The 17,426-nt window shown below is 41.2% G+C and overlaps 2 protein-coding genes across 5 annotated transcripts in view; one reads left to right on the top strand and one right to left on the bottom strand.

Moving 5' to 3' along the window:
- Positions 1-17,426, top strand: part of DYNC2I1 (dynein 2 intermediate chain 1) — an 850,736-nt gene that overhangs the window by 522,857 nt on the left and 310,453 nt on the right.
- NCAPG2 (non-SMC condensin II complex subunit G2) overlaps positions 1-17,426 on the bottom strand; it is a 72,881-nt gene that overhangs the window by 2,077 nt on the left and 53,378 nt on the right. For 2 of the 4 annotated variants that reach the window (XM_050785703.1, XM_050785704.1), the window contains 3 exons: positions 17,051-17,191; positions 13,387-13,490; positions 11,332-12,552 (listed from right to left, as the gene is read on the bottom strand). In XM_050785703.1, coding sequence (XP_050641660.1) covers positions 12,294-12,552; positions 13,387-13,490; positions 17,051-17,191 — 504 coding nt within the window. In that variant the 3' untranslated portion in view covers positions 11,332-12,293. The other 2 variants (XM_050785705.1, XM_050785706.1) reach the window with 2 other exon arrangements.

Raw genomic sequence — 17,426 nt, 5'->3', positions numbered from 1 at the left:
CACCACTATCACTCTGGAAGTGCCTGGGCCACCCTCGGTGTGGTTGTTTCTGCCTGTGTTGAACTAGGGGCGAGGGCACAGCTATGTGGAGGCCACCACACAGTGACACAGGAGACTCTGGGTGCCCCATAGCTCCTTCACTCTCCCAGCCTTGCTGGGCCTCTTCTAGACCTGCTGCCTCAGAGTCTCCTGCCCATTCCCTGAGTCCCCCAGGAGAAGAGAGTGCTCTCTGTCCACAGTCCAGGTTCTGCCCACCTGTCAGCTCAGCAACTGCTTGGCTCAGCAACAATGCAGCCAGAGTCCAGACAGAGAGGAACAGGGCCCAGGAAGCCATGAACCCTCCAAAATCTAAAATTAATTTTTTTTTTTTGAGAGAGGGTCGTGCTCTGTCACCCAGGCTGAAGTGCAGCAGTGAGATCACGGCTCACTGCAGCCTTGACCTCTCAGGCTCAAGCAATCCTCCCAGCTCACCCTCCCAAGTAGCTAGAACTATGGTGCACACCACCACACCCAGCTGATTTTTTTGTAGAGATGGGGTTTCACCATGTTACCCAGTCTGGTCTTGAACTCAGTTGAAGCAATCTGCCTGCCTCAGCCTCCCAAAGTGTTGGGATTACAGACACCATACCTGGCCTAAAATTAATTTTTAATTACTCAAAAATAATATTGTCTCCTTAAGTGAGCATGAATTTAAAAATACTTTAGAGAAAAATGTTAAGTTAAAAGTACAGTTAACCCTCACTATCTGTGGGAGATGTGTTCCAGGACCCCCCAGATACTAAAATCCACAGATGCTCAAGTCCCCGGTGTACTGTTTGCATATAGTCTACCCACATCCTCCTGTAAGCTTTAAATAATCTCTAGACTACTTACAACACCTAATACAAGGTAAATGCTATGGTAATAATTGTTATACTATATTGTCTATATACTATATTGTCTATATTATTATACGATACTAATAGTTGTTATACTATATACTATATTGTTTATACTATATTGTTATGCTATATTAGGGAATAATGACAAGGAAAAGTCTGTTCATATTCAGTACAGGCACAACCATCCATTTTTGTCCCAAATATTGTCAAACTATGGTTGGCTGAATTTCCGAACGTGGAACCCATGGATACAGAAGGTCAAGTGTTCTCATTTACCAGGTAGTAAATAGCTACTCACACTGACCTAAGTCTAGACTGGCAACAAGAATGACTCTTTATCGTTCTCCTTTAATAGATAAGCTAACTGAGGCAGAAGTGCTAAAGCAAACTGCCCATGACTACTCAGCTGGGAAGGGCAGTTTGGGTTTAAACCCAGGTCATTTTTCTCCTGCTACTGGTACACTACTGCAACACTAAAAAGATATTCCACTATACTTCAAATGTACTCATTCTTCTGCTACCTGAAGAACTGAACACACTATGAAGACCAGAGAAATAATAAGACCTACTAAAGAACAAAAGGAAGGAATTTTAAAGTTGGAAGGGACAGTGACAAAAGCTTAGACAAAAAGCTCCCTGGGCCAGGTTTCTCCTTGCACACACAGACCAGACGATGTGCAAGTCCCCTCAGCACTAACGTCTGTCAAATGTGTCAAATACGAGGACTCGAAACTTTGCCACCTTTCCTTCCGTCTATGTCAGGTTAGGGTCACATGTTGGTGATCACAGCCACAAGAAATACAGGCAGAATCAATTTTCTGAGAAAAACAGTAAGATAAAAAGACATTGTATGTATTTATTAAAGGGTGGTTTTATATATAAATAGTTTTAAATTACCCACACCAAGTTCATTGGGTATGGATGATAGAAGCATACCATTAAATAAGCTATAAAAAGCATCCAGCCCCAAATTCGTTTTAAAAAAAGGACTGTTAAAATTAAAGCAGAATAAAATTAACTGGTATTCATTTATCAATACCTGATAACAAAAGTGAGGCCACTTTTTCAGGGAGTACTCTTTTCCTTCAAGGTTTAATGTTGGCACTTACATTACTGTACTATTAAAGTTGCCTGCAAGTACAGGCACAATTAATATTGGCAAGTAATTTGCTTGTAATATGATTAGTGGGGAAAATTCACGAGGTAACACAAACCTTAAGAAACATATTATTTATATTTGTAATTTATTTCAAATTATAAATTTATTACTATCTTGATACTATTTATGAAAGCGATAAACTTAACATACTTGACATTTAAATGCACCAGTGCACTGGCAAATGCACATTGTTTCTCCTCGGAAAATGTCCAGTTTACAGGACGCTATACGGGACGAGGCAATGAAAATGCAACGAGATGCCAATTTTTATTTAGCACCCAACAGACCAGTCAACAGAATACTAACCCTGAAAACTAGATTAGTTGTTAAGAAAATGTGCACTTTTAAATCAAGCTCCACTGCCTAAAATATTAATTGGAGCAAGGGGTTCCCAGACTCTTAAAGATGTTTACTTGCTTTAATGTCTCTAGTGCAACATTAAATCAATAATATTTTAAAATACAGTCATAAATCTTAATTGTTTATCTTCCATTAGATTGATTTTTCTTGTTTCATCAATTTGTCAGATTGATTTTTTTAGACACTGGTTTCTCTATAGTTTGCTTCTTGCATATTTAAGTAAGAAGCCAATATTTCACAGTCCCAACCTATTTATTTTCTAGGATGTTTCCTTCTTAAAGGGAGGAGCTCTTTTTTTCATCTGTGTATCAGCTTAGTAGAGAGGATGGCATGCAGGTGAAGAAATAACGGAGAAACAGCCTGGCGCGGTGGCTCAAGCCTGTAATCCCAGCACTTTGGGAGGCCGAGACGGGAGGATCACGAGGTCAGGAGGTCGAGACCATCCTGGCTAACCTGGTGAAACCCCGTCTCTACTAAAAAATACAAAAAACTAGTCGGTTGTGGTGGCGGCGCCTGTAGTCCCAGCTACTCGGGAGGCTGAGCCAGGAGAATGGTGTGAACCCGGGAGGCGGAGCTTGCAGTGAGCTGAGATCCGGCCACTGCTCTCCAGCCTGGGCGACAGAGCGAGACTCTGTCTCAAAAAGAAAAAAAAAGAAAAAAGAAAAAGGAATAACAGAGAAACAAAACACTCTGTCCCCAGTGTTCTGTTCATGTCCTTTTCCACATTGTAAGTTCTGAATTTCTCAGGTCTTCTCTTCTCTCAATGTAACTAACACAATTCAAGTAGCCTGAAACTAAGTATAAGTGGAAATGGAAGGCATTCCTAACAAGAAACCAACGTTCCTCTTCCCTTTCATCTTCAGAATAGTGTACACTATTCTATATCCAAATAAGCCTTGCTTGGCAACATTATTTCTTTTTTTTTTTTTTTTTTTTTTTTTTTTTTTTGAGACGGATTTTCACTCTTATTGCCCAGGCTGGAGTGCAATGACTCCATCTCGGCTCACCGCAACCTCTGCCTCCCACGTTCAAGTGATTCTCCTGCCTCAGCTTCCCAAGTAGCTGAGATTACAGACATGTGCCACCATACCCAGCTAATTTTTGTATTTTTAGTAGAGACGGGGTTTCTCCAGGTTGGTCAGGCTGGTCTTGAACTCCCGACCTCAGATGATCCGCCCGCCTCAGCCTCCCAAAGTGCTGGGATTACAGGCATAAGCCACTGTGCCCGGCCAACATTATTTCTAATAAAGAAAAATGCTTGGACTTTTGAGGTTGTTACTACATCCTATGAAAACAATGTAACATTCTTACAGTTGGTAATTCTGGTCATCTTGTTTAATCTTTGTGTCTAATGAACCATTTACATTGTCACTTATTTTCTGAAATGCACAAGTGCTCCTCGTCATCCCCAAATCAGACCACTGCCCTAAAAACAAGCTCCTAAGACCAATAGTTTGTTTTCTTCTTCTTCTTCTTTTTTTTTTTTTTTTTTGATACAGAGCCTTGCTCTGTCACCCAGGCTGGAGTGTAGTGGCACAATCTTGGCTCACTGCAAGCTCCGCCTCCCGGGTTCACGCCATTCTCCTGCCTCAGCCTCCCGAGTAGCTGGGACTACAGGTGCCTGCCACCACGCCCGGCTACTTTTTTGTATTTTTAGTAGAGACGGGGTTTCACTGCATTAGCCAGGATGGTCTCCATCTCCTGACCTCGTGATCCACCCACCTCAGCCTCCCAAAGTGCTGGGAGGGTTTCTTCTTAAAATATATAGTTGCAAAGTCTAACCTGATTAAAACTAGCATAGTGGACACTCAATCATTTTTAGAATAAAGTCCATAATTGAATGCATTTCATTCACTCAGTCACTAGAAGCCCAAACCTACCCACCTGCTTTAGTGCCCAGTTCAACGTCCCATCACCATGGGGTGCTGGAAAACCACTGGGGAAGGAGGGGACTTTCTCCAGGTTTCTGTAAGGCCCCTCTTTCTCCAGAGGACTCTGACAGCACAAGTAGCACACCAGACAACTATCCCCACAAGCCCCCACCTGATCCGAGCCATACACAGGAGCCTGCAGCACTCGAGTAGGCTTTCCAGCTCTGGCTCCAGCAGCTCCCCCAGCACCTCCCCTGGGATGGCTCCACATCCCCCCGGCCCGCCACCCACCCACATGAGTGGATGTCCTCAGGTCCCACCGAAGGCCAGTAGCAATTTCTTCCATGTAGGAAGCCAGGTCTCCCTCTGGGGGTGGGGGCTCCTTCCTTGAGGGCGCTCACCTAGGGTTGGAGGTGTTCTCTTCATCTGCTACTCCAGTATTCTCTAGAGTTCTCTTTAACTCTCACTAGCCAATAACCCATCGTGCCAACTCCCTATAAAAATCCCTGACACTCAGCCGGGCACGGTGGCTCACCCCTATAATCCCAGCACTTTGGTAGGCCAAGGCGGGCAGATCACTTGAGGTCAGGAGTTCAAGACCAGCCTGGCCAACATGGTGAAACTCCGTCTCTACTAAAAATACAAAAATTAGCCGGGCATGGTGGCGCATGCCTGTAATCCCAGCTACTCAGGAGGCTGACGCACAAGAATTACTTGAAGCTGGGAGGCAAAGGCTGCAGTGAGCCAAGATCGCTCCACTGCACTACAGCCTGGATAACGGAGGGAGACTCTGTCTCAAAAACAAACAAAAAAATCCCTGACACTGAGCTTTCCCTATCCGAATCACTGCGTGGTTTTGGTCTCTTCCTGGAACCTGACAAACACACAGAAAAACATTGTTTTTTGTTTGTTTTTGAGACAAGTCTTGCTCTGTTGCAAGACTGGAGTGCAGTGGCACAATCGCAACTCACCGCAACCTCCGCCTCAAGCGATCCTCCCACCTCAGCTGCCCATGTAGCTGGGATTATAGGCACATGCCACCACACCTGTCAAATATTTGTAATTTTTGTAGAGATGAGGTCTTGCTGTGTTGCTCAAACCGGTCTTGAACCCCTGAGCTCAAGCCATCTGCCCACCTTAGCCTCCCACAGTGTTGGGATTACAGACGCGAGCCACCATGCCCAGCCAACATTGTTATCTCAGTGCCTGACAAAGTGGACTAAAGACAGACCCTTTATTAAAATAAAAGGGTCAATTAATCAAGAACATATAGCAGTTCTAAACTTATATGCACCTAATAACAGGACCATAAAATATATAATGCAAAAGCAGTCCTAAACAGGATACTTGGACAAATCCACAAGCATAATGAGAAATTTAACCCAAGTCTCTGTAGAATAAGCAACAAAAAATCAGTAAATACATAGAAAAGTTGGGGTAACACAATTAACAAATGTAAATTGATCAGGTGGCACTCCACCTCTCTAAAACACACACTCCTACGCACAAGCACTCACAAATGCTGTATGTGACCACAGAGCCAGTCTCAAACGTACAATAAAAAAAGACAAAAAAGAAATGGTGTTAAAAGCCACAGTAAACATAAACATCATATCAGGTATAAAACCACACACACTTTGGTCTTCATCTGGACAACACCCAAAATTAGACTGAGGGTTGGGGTGGGCTGATACCTTCACACAGGGAGAGAGGGGCCATGTTCAGGAGGTGTATTCTTTGATTTAGGTAGTGACTGCATTTTTTTTTAAGACAGGATCTCACTCTGTCACCCAGGCTGGAATGCAGTGACGTAATCTCAGTTCACTGCAGCCTCAACCTCCTGGGCTCAAGTGATCCTCCCACCTCAGTCTCTTGAGTAGCTGGGACCACAGGCACATGCCACCATGCCCAGCTAATTTCTGTATTTTTTGTAGAGACAAGGTTTCGCCACATTGCCCAGGCTGGTTGCGAACTCCTAGACTCAAGCAATTCACCCGCCTTGGCCTCTCAAAGTGCTGGGATTATAGACGTAAGCCAATGCACCTGGCCTGTGACTGCATTTTATGACAATTAATTCAGTGGTACACGTATTATTTACATTCTTTTCCATATGTATGTCTCAACGAGTAAATTCTATTCCATTAAAATTAATAAACAATGAATGAAAAATCACAAGCCATTTTGTTAATACATTTAAAAAACTAGATTAATGCAAGAAATTGTAAATTACCAAAATTTATTCAGGCAGTAATAGAAAATCAGGCCTGACTAATAACATAAAAGAAATAGGGAAAAGTCATCCCAGAATTCTGGGGGACATGTTGTTCCACAGCATCGGATGTGATTTAAAGGGTTCCACAACACTGAAAAGGGAAAAGTTACCTTCTAATGCTGACAGCAACTCACACTGAAAGCAAAACTGGCAGAGGTCCTACTAAAAATAACAAAACCAAAACTATAGAACAACCAACAACCATAGAATCTTATCTGAAACCTAATGCAAACATTCTCAAATAAGATATTAGCAAACAGAATTCAAAAATGAGGCTGTTTTGATAGAACGAAATATCCAAGAACTGTGAGACAACTGTAAAAGGTGTTAACATGTATAATAGGAATTTCAGAAGGGAGAAAGGAAGAGAAGAAATATTTGAGACAATAATAACTGAGAATTTATCCAGGAAGCTCAGAGAATACTGAATAGAATAAATGCTTAAAAAACAAAAAAAAAAAAAGAGAAAGAAAATGACCCCTAGGCATATCATATTAAACCTACAGAAAATCAAAGAAAAAGTACTGAAAGAAACCAGACAGGGAAAAATACACCTTATCTACTGAGGAACAAAAAAGAATTATATCCTATTTCTCAGATACCACACGAGCCAAGAAGAGTACAGGGAAATGTTTAAAGTACAGAGAGTGGCTGGGCATGGGGGCTCACCCCTGTAATCCCAGCAATTTGGGAGAGTGGCCGGGCACGGGGGCTCACCCCTGTAATCCCAGCAGTTTGGAAGGCTGAGGCGAGTACATCACTTGAGATCAAGAATTCGAGACCAGCCTGGGCAAACTGTCTCCACTAAAAAGTACAAAAATTAGCATTGGGTGTGGTGGCGACATGCCTGTAATACCAGCTACTTGGCAGGCTGACGCACGAGAATCATTTGAACCCAGGAGGTGGAGGTTGCAGTGAGCTGAGATCACACTACTGCGTTCCACCCTAGGCAACAGAGCAAGACTCTGTCTCAAAAAATAATAATAAATTAAATAAAGTACAGAGAGAAAAAAATTCACCAACTAGAATTATAAACTACACAACATTATCCCTGCAAAGAAATAAAGAATAAAAGACTCCCTGACAAACCAAAATTAAGGGAATTCGTTGCCAGTAGACATGCCTTGAAAGAAGCATTAAAAGAAGTTCTCTGGAGGGAAGGAAAAGAATATAGGTGTCAGGATATTTGGATCAACACAAAGAAAAGAAAAGCATCAAAGAAGGAGTAAGTGAAGGTAAATACTTTTTTTTTTATTCTTAAATGACCTAAGATGTAGTTTGTTCGAAATAATAATAGCAACAATATATTCAATTACATATGCTTGTCTGCTTATACCTAAGCAAAATGAATGACAGCAATGATACAAGGAATGAGAGGCAAGGATTAGGATTATTTTGTTATTATAGGGTACTCACCCTACCTGCAAAGTGGTATAGTGTCATCTGAAAGCAAACGTGGATTAGTTATAAATAAAACTCCAACTCTAAAGCAACTACTAAGAAAGGTTAAAAAAAAAAAGTATAACTGATATGCTAGTAAAGAAAATGGCATCATAAAATGTTCAGTTAAAACCACAAAAGACAACAAAGGAGTGGAAAACAGAGACAGGAACAAACAACAAGGGGAACAAATAGAAGACAATAACAAATCTAGTGGATATTAATCCAACTATATCATTAATCACTTTGAATATGGTATATATGCACCAATTTTAAGACAGATTGTCAGAGAAGATCAAAAAACATGACCCATTTATATACTGTCTATAAAAAAAAACACTTTAAAAATAAAGACACATATAGATTAAAATTAAATTAGCTGGGTCTGGTGGTGTGTGCCTGCAGTCCCAGCCAGTTGGGAGACTGAGGCAGAAGGACAGATTGAGCCCAGGAGTCCAGGAGTTAGAGCCCAGCCTGGGCAACATAGCAAGTCTTCATATCTTGAAAAAAAAGGAAATGAATGGAAAAAGATATACCATGCTTACTCTAATCAAAACAAAGCAGGAGTAGTAGTATTAATTTCAGGCAAAGCAGAATTCACAGTAAGAAGAATTATCAGAGATAAAGAAGAGCATTACATAAAGAAAAGATAGTAACAATCATCAATGTGTGGACCCAACAACAGAGCATCAAACTATGTGAGGCAAAAACTGACAGAACTGCAAAGAGCAACAGAGGAGCCAATTATTATAGCTGGAGACTATAACACCCTGTGTCAGATCCAACAGGTAGAAAATTAGGAAGGACACAGTTCAACCCAACAACATTGTCAACTGGTTATAATGGACATCTACAGACTACTTCATCCAACAACAGTAGAATACACATTCTCCTCATGCTCACACGGAACACTCACCAAGACAGAACACATTCTGAGCCATAAGACACACCTCCACGCATTTAAAAGATTAGAAATAATACAATGTCTGCTCTCAGGCTACAAGAATTAAAACAGAAATCAGTAACGGAAAGCTGGAAAAATCCCCAAACACTTGAAGATTAAACAACGCAACTAAATAGATCAAAGAGGAAATCACAAGAGAAATTTAAAAATATTTTGAACTAAATAAAAATGACAGCACAGTTTATCAAAAATTTGTGGGATGAATAAAATGAAAGCAAGAATGATAGAAAGGCCAAACATGGTGGCTCACACTGGTAATCTCAGAACTTTAGGCCACAGGAGGATTGTTTGAGCCCAGGAGTTCAAGAACAGCTTGGGCAAACATAGTGAGACCCCACCTCTGCAAAAAATTTTTTTTCATTAGCCGTGCCAGGCACGCTTCTCTAGCTACTTGGGAGGCTGAGATGTAAGGATCGCTTGAGCCTGGGAGGTTAAAGCTGTGATCGTGCCACTATACTCCAGCCTGGGTGACAGAGCAAGACTCCATCTCAAAACAAAACAAAACAAAAACTGATGGGAAGAAAAAGGACAAAAAGAGAAATAGAAAAAAAAAATTTTTAATGTGGGATGAAGCAGTGCTTAGAGGAAAATTTATAGCATTGAAAGTACATATTAGAAAAGAAGAAAAATCTAAAATCCATCATCTAAACTTCCACTTTAGGAAAACAGAAAAAGAAAAGCACATTAAATCCTAAGTAAGAAAAACAGAAACAGTAAAACCTAGAGCATAAATCAATATACTTGAAAATAAGAAATCAACAGAAAAAAATTAACAAAACCAAAAGCTAGTTCTCTGAAAATATCAATAAAAATCGATAAACCTCTAGCCAGACTAACTAAGCTCTTCAGCTTCCAGAGTAGCTGGGATTACAGAAGCGTGCCACCACACCTGGCTAATTATTTTATTTTTATTTTTATTTATTTATTTCAAGACGAACTCTTACTCTGTTGCCCAGGCTAGAGTGCAGTGGCGCAATCTCAGCTCACCTGCAACCTCCACCTCCCAGGTTCAAGCAATTCTTCTGCTTCAGCCTCCGAAGTAGATGGAATTACAGGCACCTGCCACCACGCCCAGCTAATTTTTGTATTTTTAGTAGAGACAAGTTTCCCCATGTTGGCCAGGCTGGTCTTGAACTCTCGACCTCAGGTGATCCACCCACCTCGGCCTCCCAAAGTGCTGCGATTATAGGCCTAATGTTTTTGTTTTCAGTAGAGGTTTTACTATGTTTTCAGTAGAGGTTTTACTATGTTGGCCAGGTTGGTCTCAAACTCCTAGCCTCGTGAGATCCACCTGCCTTGGCCTCCCAAAGTGCTGGGATTATAGGAATGAGTCACCGTGTCCAGCCTAATTTTTGTATTTTCAGTAGAGATGGGGTTTTACCATGTTGGCCAGGCTGGTCTTGAACTCCTGGATTATAGGCGTGAGTTACTGCGCCCAGCCTACAAACCAAACTTTCTAGTAAAGTGAGCATTAAGTGTATTGTGTCTATAGTACAAGCCGACAGTTTATAAAAAGCCACACTTTGGAAGTTTATTCACAAATTAGCAGTTTCTGATTTGGAAAACCTTTCTCCAGAGGAAGCAACTATGGAGAGTGGTTTATTTCCCAGGCAAAGGTGAATTTCCTAGTGCAGAGCTTTACAACGCTTCACCTACTTAGCTCATAAAATAGCGAGAAAAAATTATTTGTGGTTGATCTAAAAGTCAAACACAATCCAAAACAGAGCCTACAGTAAAATGCAGAGCACACCAAACAGCACACAGCAGCAGAAACACCCAGCCGGAATCAGCCCTGCGAGTACACTGGTAGCCTGCAGTCCTGCGAGTACACTGGTAGCCTGCAGGCTCTGCGCAGCAACGGGCTGTCCAGCAAGGCGGAAATTACACACATTCAGAGGCTCTGGAGGGACCGCCCATCACCATATAGGTATTTGTCCGCGAGGTATCTATCCTTGGGAAATGCCCGTGGTTTCCATAATGCAGCAACCACCAAAAATAATGTCTGATTTTAAAACCATATAAAATACGTTTGTATGCCCTCACTTTTCTACAGCAGAATTTTGCAAATGACAATTTCGTGTTGTTTTTGAAGACAGAATTAGCAAGTAAATTAAACATAAGCTAAAGGTCTTTGCCAACAGAAACGTTTTTCTCCTTACAGTCCCTAGTCTCCTAACCACCTGGTGTAAGCAGCAGAAATGAAAACACAACCTCATGCAGACCCAAAGAATAATGAGCAGTTCTAGATGATCACATCTGGTGAATATCTCTGCTTTACCTTTCAATGCTATCCTCTTCCAAAGTAATTTCCATGAATGTCTTTAGTTTTCTGTGAACAGTGGCTGCAACCTCCCTCACTTTTGAACTTTTATGTTTACCTGGAAAAATTATATTAAAAGACAGAAAAGATTTTAACATCACTACACAAAGACAAACACTCCGCTACACACGTGGTACAACTTCCCTAAGCTGGGCCTCCCTATCTTCCCTTTGAGGTAACCTACATACTGACCTGCGGAATAGTAATTCTCCCTTCTAAACGGATGTTGTAAAGATCAAACAAACATTTACTGGGAAGAAGAGTTCAAATGGACCTCACCCCATGAAGCCATTAGAGGAAAGATTATGTCCATGCCAGCAAACCAATCCTGTTTCAGAGTCCTTCCCCTGTTTAACCATCGTAGGTAGTTAAGGATGTATTAAGGGCAAGGCACCTGGGAGCATCCAACATCCGTCCTCAACGTCCTCCTGGTGGTGATCTCAATGCAGGGGGAGTCCCTGAGGGAAGTCTTTGCTTATGGCCAACCTGGGTCAGACTACTCAAGGAGTATTCTTACCAATCTGCAGATATTCTGTCCATTTAGGCTTACAGGGAGAGTTTGTTTCAATAGGAGCACTCCCTAGCTACAATGTGCCATCTTTGAAAATGATTTCAACATTAGTAAAACTGAGCAAATCACACAGAAAGGTAAAGGCAGTCAGCCTGCAGGGATGTTACTACATTTTATACTGAGCTAAGCATCTTATACATATCTCCAATTATTTTTCCAGTACTCTTTGAACTGCTAGGGATATTCAGAATAGGCAAGACTAAGGCTTACGAGAAGTAGTAGATAGATCAAATATAAACACCAAAATATCCATCAACCAAAATAAATTCAGATTTTAAGATACAGGTAACACATCAAATCAATAGAAATTCAATGGTGAGGCACAGAGAGGAATACTTAAATGGGTCCAGTGGCAAAAGGTGAAAATGAACAGGACCTCCACCACCGAAGAGTGAGCAAGCCGATACAAAAACAGATGCAGGGTGGGCTAAGGAGAGGAAGCCAAGTGGACAGCACTATGTCCAGCACATGAGAAGGCAGGGAGTGGAAAGGCTGGGGGACACCTGAGCTGGCCAGGAGTAGCCGAGTGCAGGGGCTGATCCCCAGCAGCCCATGACAGCACCTGTGAGGTACACCAGCCACCTTCCAGATGACGGGGGGGAATGTAACCAACCTGCATTAATAACCAGGATAATATGCACAGCAGCCGTGAGGCACACAATGCCTTCAATATCGTCAGAGGCCACACACGCCTTTAATTCATCCAAAAATGACCTGCAAAACAATCAACAAACATCAAAATTACTGTACCGTATAGAACCTATTATAGCAAAATAAGTACCACCAAGGTTCAACCACAACCACAAACCCCAGTTTGCAGGGGACATGGGAAGCTGACTGAACTCACCCCACGCTTTTCATGGAGAGCGTGCCAGATTGTACAGTGAGACATTAAAACCAGAGGATGCTGCTGGGAACAGGGATGCTGTGCTGAGTGAAAAAGGTTACTCTGTATACCCTCAATGCACACAGAAAAGATTTAGTATGTTGTTGAAAGATGACTCATAGCTGCTAAAGATGGTGCTTTTAAAAGTTTTCACTGAATGTATCTGCTATCAAAATTCGACAGGTACCAGACATCTGTAAAGCAACTCCCTCTGTAACCTGTTAGCCCTGCATGCACCACAGCAAACCCTGCAATTCTGATCAAGTGACATATGGACTAGAAAATGAGTAGCAGCTGCGTGTTCAACGAACATGGCACCGGTATTTACCTTGTCAAGTGTTCTGAAAGCACACTTGGTAAGAAGTATTTTACTAAACATTAACATTCTGTGTTCTCCCTTAACTGAATTTCAGTTATGAGAAGCATAACTAACCAGAGACTATTTAGACGAATATTCTTTACAGAAAGTTAGAATTTTTCTGTGTAAGTTTAATGTAAATATTTCTAATTACTGATAAAATGGAGAGAAAATTATATAAGACATTTTTCTCATAGAAAAGAGTGTAGCTTTGAAAAACTTGAGAGTAAAAGGAATAGAACAAAAGCTGCTGAGGGTTACAGCCACGATGAGAGTTTCAGGACAGTAAAGAGAAAGTGATTACCTGACCACATTCGAAGACTTTATTATTATTCCTATTAAACACCTTGAAAATGGTGGAAGATCAGAAAGATGCTCTGGAGGAGTAAGCTCTTCTGTGTCAGAAACCTAAAAAAGTTCCAAATCAGCAAGTTGTAAACAGAGACTAGGCTACTCACTTGTAAATTACCCTGCTTTGGGTTTTTTTCAACACCCAAGAAAAACTTGCCAGAAATTCAAAAGAATTATTTTTATTAACTGTTGGAATGTCTACAATAATTATGAATAATCTATTATTATAAACATAAGTGTGCTGGGCATGGTGGTTCACACCTGTAATCCCAGCGCTCTGGAAGGCTGAGGCAAGAGGATTGCTTGAGGCCAGGAGTTCAAGATCAGGCTAGTCAACATGACAAGACCCTGCCTCTATAATAAAATTTTAAAATTAGCCAGGCATGGTGGTGCATACCTGTAGTCCCAGCTACTTGGGAGACTGAGGCAGGAGGATCACTTCAGCCCAGGAATTTGAGGCTGTAGTGAGCCATGTATCATGGCAGTCCAGCCTGGATGACAGAGATCCTATCTCAATATGACAAAAAAAAAAAAAAGATAAGCGAAGGTGCTTATTCAGTGAGACAAAAATAAAGAAAAACAGACATGCTACTCAATAAGCGTTTCATCAAAAAGTCTTTATCTTGTTATCGTCTACTGTAAATAATGTGCTTTTATGCTAAATAAATTTAACATTTTACTCCTGTCAAAACTGGTGTTTCTCAATCTCGGCACTACCGACCTGACCAGCTCGTTCTTTGGGGGATTGGGGGGCTGTGCTAGGTGCTGTTGGAGGCTGAGCAGTATCCCTGGCCTCCACCCACTCCATGCCAGGGGCACGTTGCCCACCCCCTCACCCAGTTGTGCCAAACAAAAATGTTCCTATACACTGTAGTGTCCCCTGCAGGGCAGAACCCCACAGTGAAGTACTGTAAGTTTAGAGCCACAAGGCCACCTGCCTGGACCTGTGCTCTTAATTATCAGCCTTGTGAGCTTCGATGAGCCTTTCACCATGGAGGCATGAATTCCACAGGCTCCTCAGAAAGTCCGGAATTCCTGCTCCAGGTGGAAACTTATGCCTTTGTTTTCCACCTGTAATAGCTGAGGCATGAATATGCCTATCCCACCCCTGTATCTCTCCACCACTGTGTTTGGCTCGATTCTTGGCTATCTTAGGAGATTTCATTTAGGGATGACTAGACAACACTGCTTTTTTTTTTTTAAGAGGCACAGTCTCACTCTGTTGCCCAGGCTGCAGTGCAGTGGCGCAATCACAAATCATAGCTCGCTGCAGCCTTGAACTCCTGCTTCAGTCTCCTGAGCAGCCGAAACTACAGGCATGTACAACCATGCCCAGCTAATTTTTAAACATTTTTTAATAGAGGCAGGGTCTCACCATGTTGCCTAGGGTGGCCTCGAACTCCTGGCCTCAAGCCATCCTGCTGCCTAGGCCTCCCAAAGTGTTGGGATTATGGTGTGAGCTACCGTGCCTGGCCTAGACAGCACTTCCAGTAAGTCTTCCCACACTTCCTCTGCTAGTATCATAATACAAATTTGAAAATCTAAGTCAATCATCACTATATATCAAATAGCACTGTTTCTCATGAAAATGTTTTACATCTTAAAGTGATTGCTGTAAATGCATTTCTTAAACAGTGAGACAAAAGACTATTGACAGATTAAAATAAAAATAACAACAGCATAAGGGATGGGAGAACACAACTGGAGATTCCTACCATGCAATAGACAAGCATAATTTCTGAAGGTACTGAGACAAGTTAAACATGCATGCTGAGATCTCTAGAGAAACCACTAAAAAAAAAATTACACAAAAGATAATATAAAGTCAACAGAGATAAAATGGTGTAGTAAAAACACTTGATTCATCAAAAAAGTGACAGGAAAGAAAAAAAACCAGAAGACTAACAGAACAGACAGACTGATAGAAAAGAAACAATTAACATTAACTTAAACCCAAACCTATCAATAAATTCATTAAAGTCAAATGGACTAAAAAAAAAAAAAAAAAAAGAAAGGACTATAACCACGCCAAATAGAAGTCAGAGGTTGTTGGACCAGATTTTTTTAAAACCCCACCCAGGTGGGGTTTTAAAAGATATGCTATGCAAACACAAAGCACAAGAAAGCTGCTTTGGCTATGAAAATATCAAAGTAGACTTCATGAGGAGTCAGAGCCAGAGATATTTCACAATAATAGGAGTCAATTCATCAAAAAGAAAAAGCTCGGCAAATGGGCACAGCTATGTTCCAATAAGACTTTATTGATAAAAAACAGAAGTGAGCCAGGCATGACCCATATGCCAAACATTTTTTTTAATCATTTTTAGCTACATAGCTCTCTGGAATAAACAAATCCTAGTTTTTATTCTATTGTGTAATCTAGTAATTACTTTCCAAACCAAAATGATCTCCCTTCAAGCTTTAAGGAAGGCTTTAAATTCTATTTGATGTTTTAGAATTTAGTTAACATCTTTTTATTAGTCATGATTTTATATTACAAAATTTATGATTCATGTAAATATTAAAAATGCATATAAGTCAATGACCTTCCCTGTCATATTTTATCTTTTCATACAGAGAAGGTCTTTTCTCTATATGAAAACGTGATTTTTTACTTTTCTTAAGAGGTGAAGAGGAAAAGAACACCCTGAATATTCCATGTGGGAAAACACCACTTTTTGTTTTGCCTTGAATTATCATCCTGATTATATCACTCTTTAACCAAATAGGCTAATATCTTCTGTATTAATAATGATCTTCAATTCATCTACAGCTACTGGTAGGAAAATAAGATAGTAATAATGAATAAATTGTCTGTTTAAACTGATATTAGCTACATTTTTTTTTCTTTGAGACGGAGTCCTGCCCTGTTGCCCAGGCTGGAGTCCAATGGCATGATCTCAGCTCACTGCAACCTCCGCCTCCCGGGTTCAAGCAATTCTCCTGCCTCAGTGTCCCGAGCAGCTGGGGTTACAGGTGCGTGCCACCATGCCCGGCTAATTTTTTGTATCTTTAGTGGAGACAGGGTTTCACCATGTTGGCCAGGCTGGTTTCAAACTCCTGACCTCATGATCCACCTGCCTCGGCCTCCCAAAGTGCTGGGATTACAGCCATGAGCCACTGCGCCCAGCCTAAACTGACATTAGAAGGTTGACTATCCTAGCTAAGAAATGAAAAACAGGTGGGGGAGGCTAATAATATAACATGCAAAGATATGTAAACTATTCCACAAAAGCAGTCCCAGAGTAGTCTTGTATTCTACTCACCACTGATTACAACTACTTCTATCCTTTTAGGAGGGAGAATAATCTTAAGAAATTTATCAATTCATTTCAATCTCCTGAATGTAGCATAAAAGCATGTTCAAATGTAAGGACTACATTTCTGTTTTAATCAAGAGTGATAACATTCTTGGTACATGTTTCACAATAGTCACATGAGTCTAAAATACTAACTATCAAACTCTGAGGTGTAGCTGCTAGGAAAGTACACCACTCACTCAAGTTTGAAAATTCTTAAAAAATACTTTGAGAAACGTAGAGAATGTGCTGCTAGTAGAAACACCATCTTGTGTCATCAATAAGAGGCACAGCAGTTTCAGGATTAAAGCACTTCACCTTCCGTAGCTGGTGACTTATCTCAACCACAGGTCCAGCGATCAGAGTAGAAAGTACACCCCGGTGCACAGGGGTGTCCGTGTGCCAAGACTGAACAGCAGTGATGAACTCATGAAGAGGCCTCTGAACAGAATAAAGCAGCTACAAGAAAACACATACATCACTTTTAATGACTAAAAACCATGGTTTTGAAAAAAACAAAACGACACTTTAAAATAAGTATCTTACTATCCTCCCCCAGGACTCGAGGAGTCACTGATGTTGTTTGCCTGCTACCAATGCCCAAGACATTCCATTCCCAGGCTGACTCAAACCTCCCACGCACCACGGCCAGAAGATGATAGACGGGACCAAAGCCCACTGGGAACTTCCCCTA

The sequence above is a fragment of the Macaca thibetana genome, chromosome 3, assembly GCF_024542745.1.
Source record: "Macaca thibetana thibetana isolate TM-01 chromosome 3, ASM2454274v1, whole genome shotgun sequence".
In the NCBI taxonomy this organism is placed as follows: Eukaryota; Metazoa; Chordata; class Mammalia; order Primates; family Cercopithecidae; genus Macaca; species Macaca thibetana.
The sequence above is the reverse complement of the archived record's forward strand: the minus strand, read 5'-3'. Positions and strand labels throughout refer to the sequence as shown.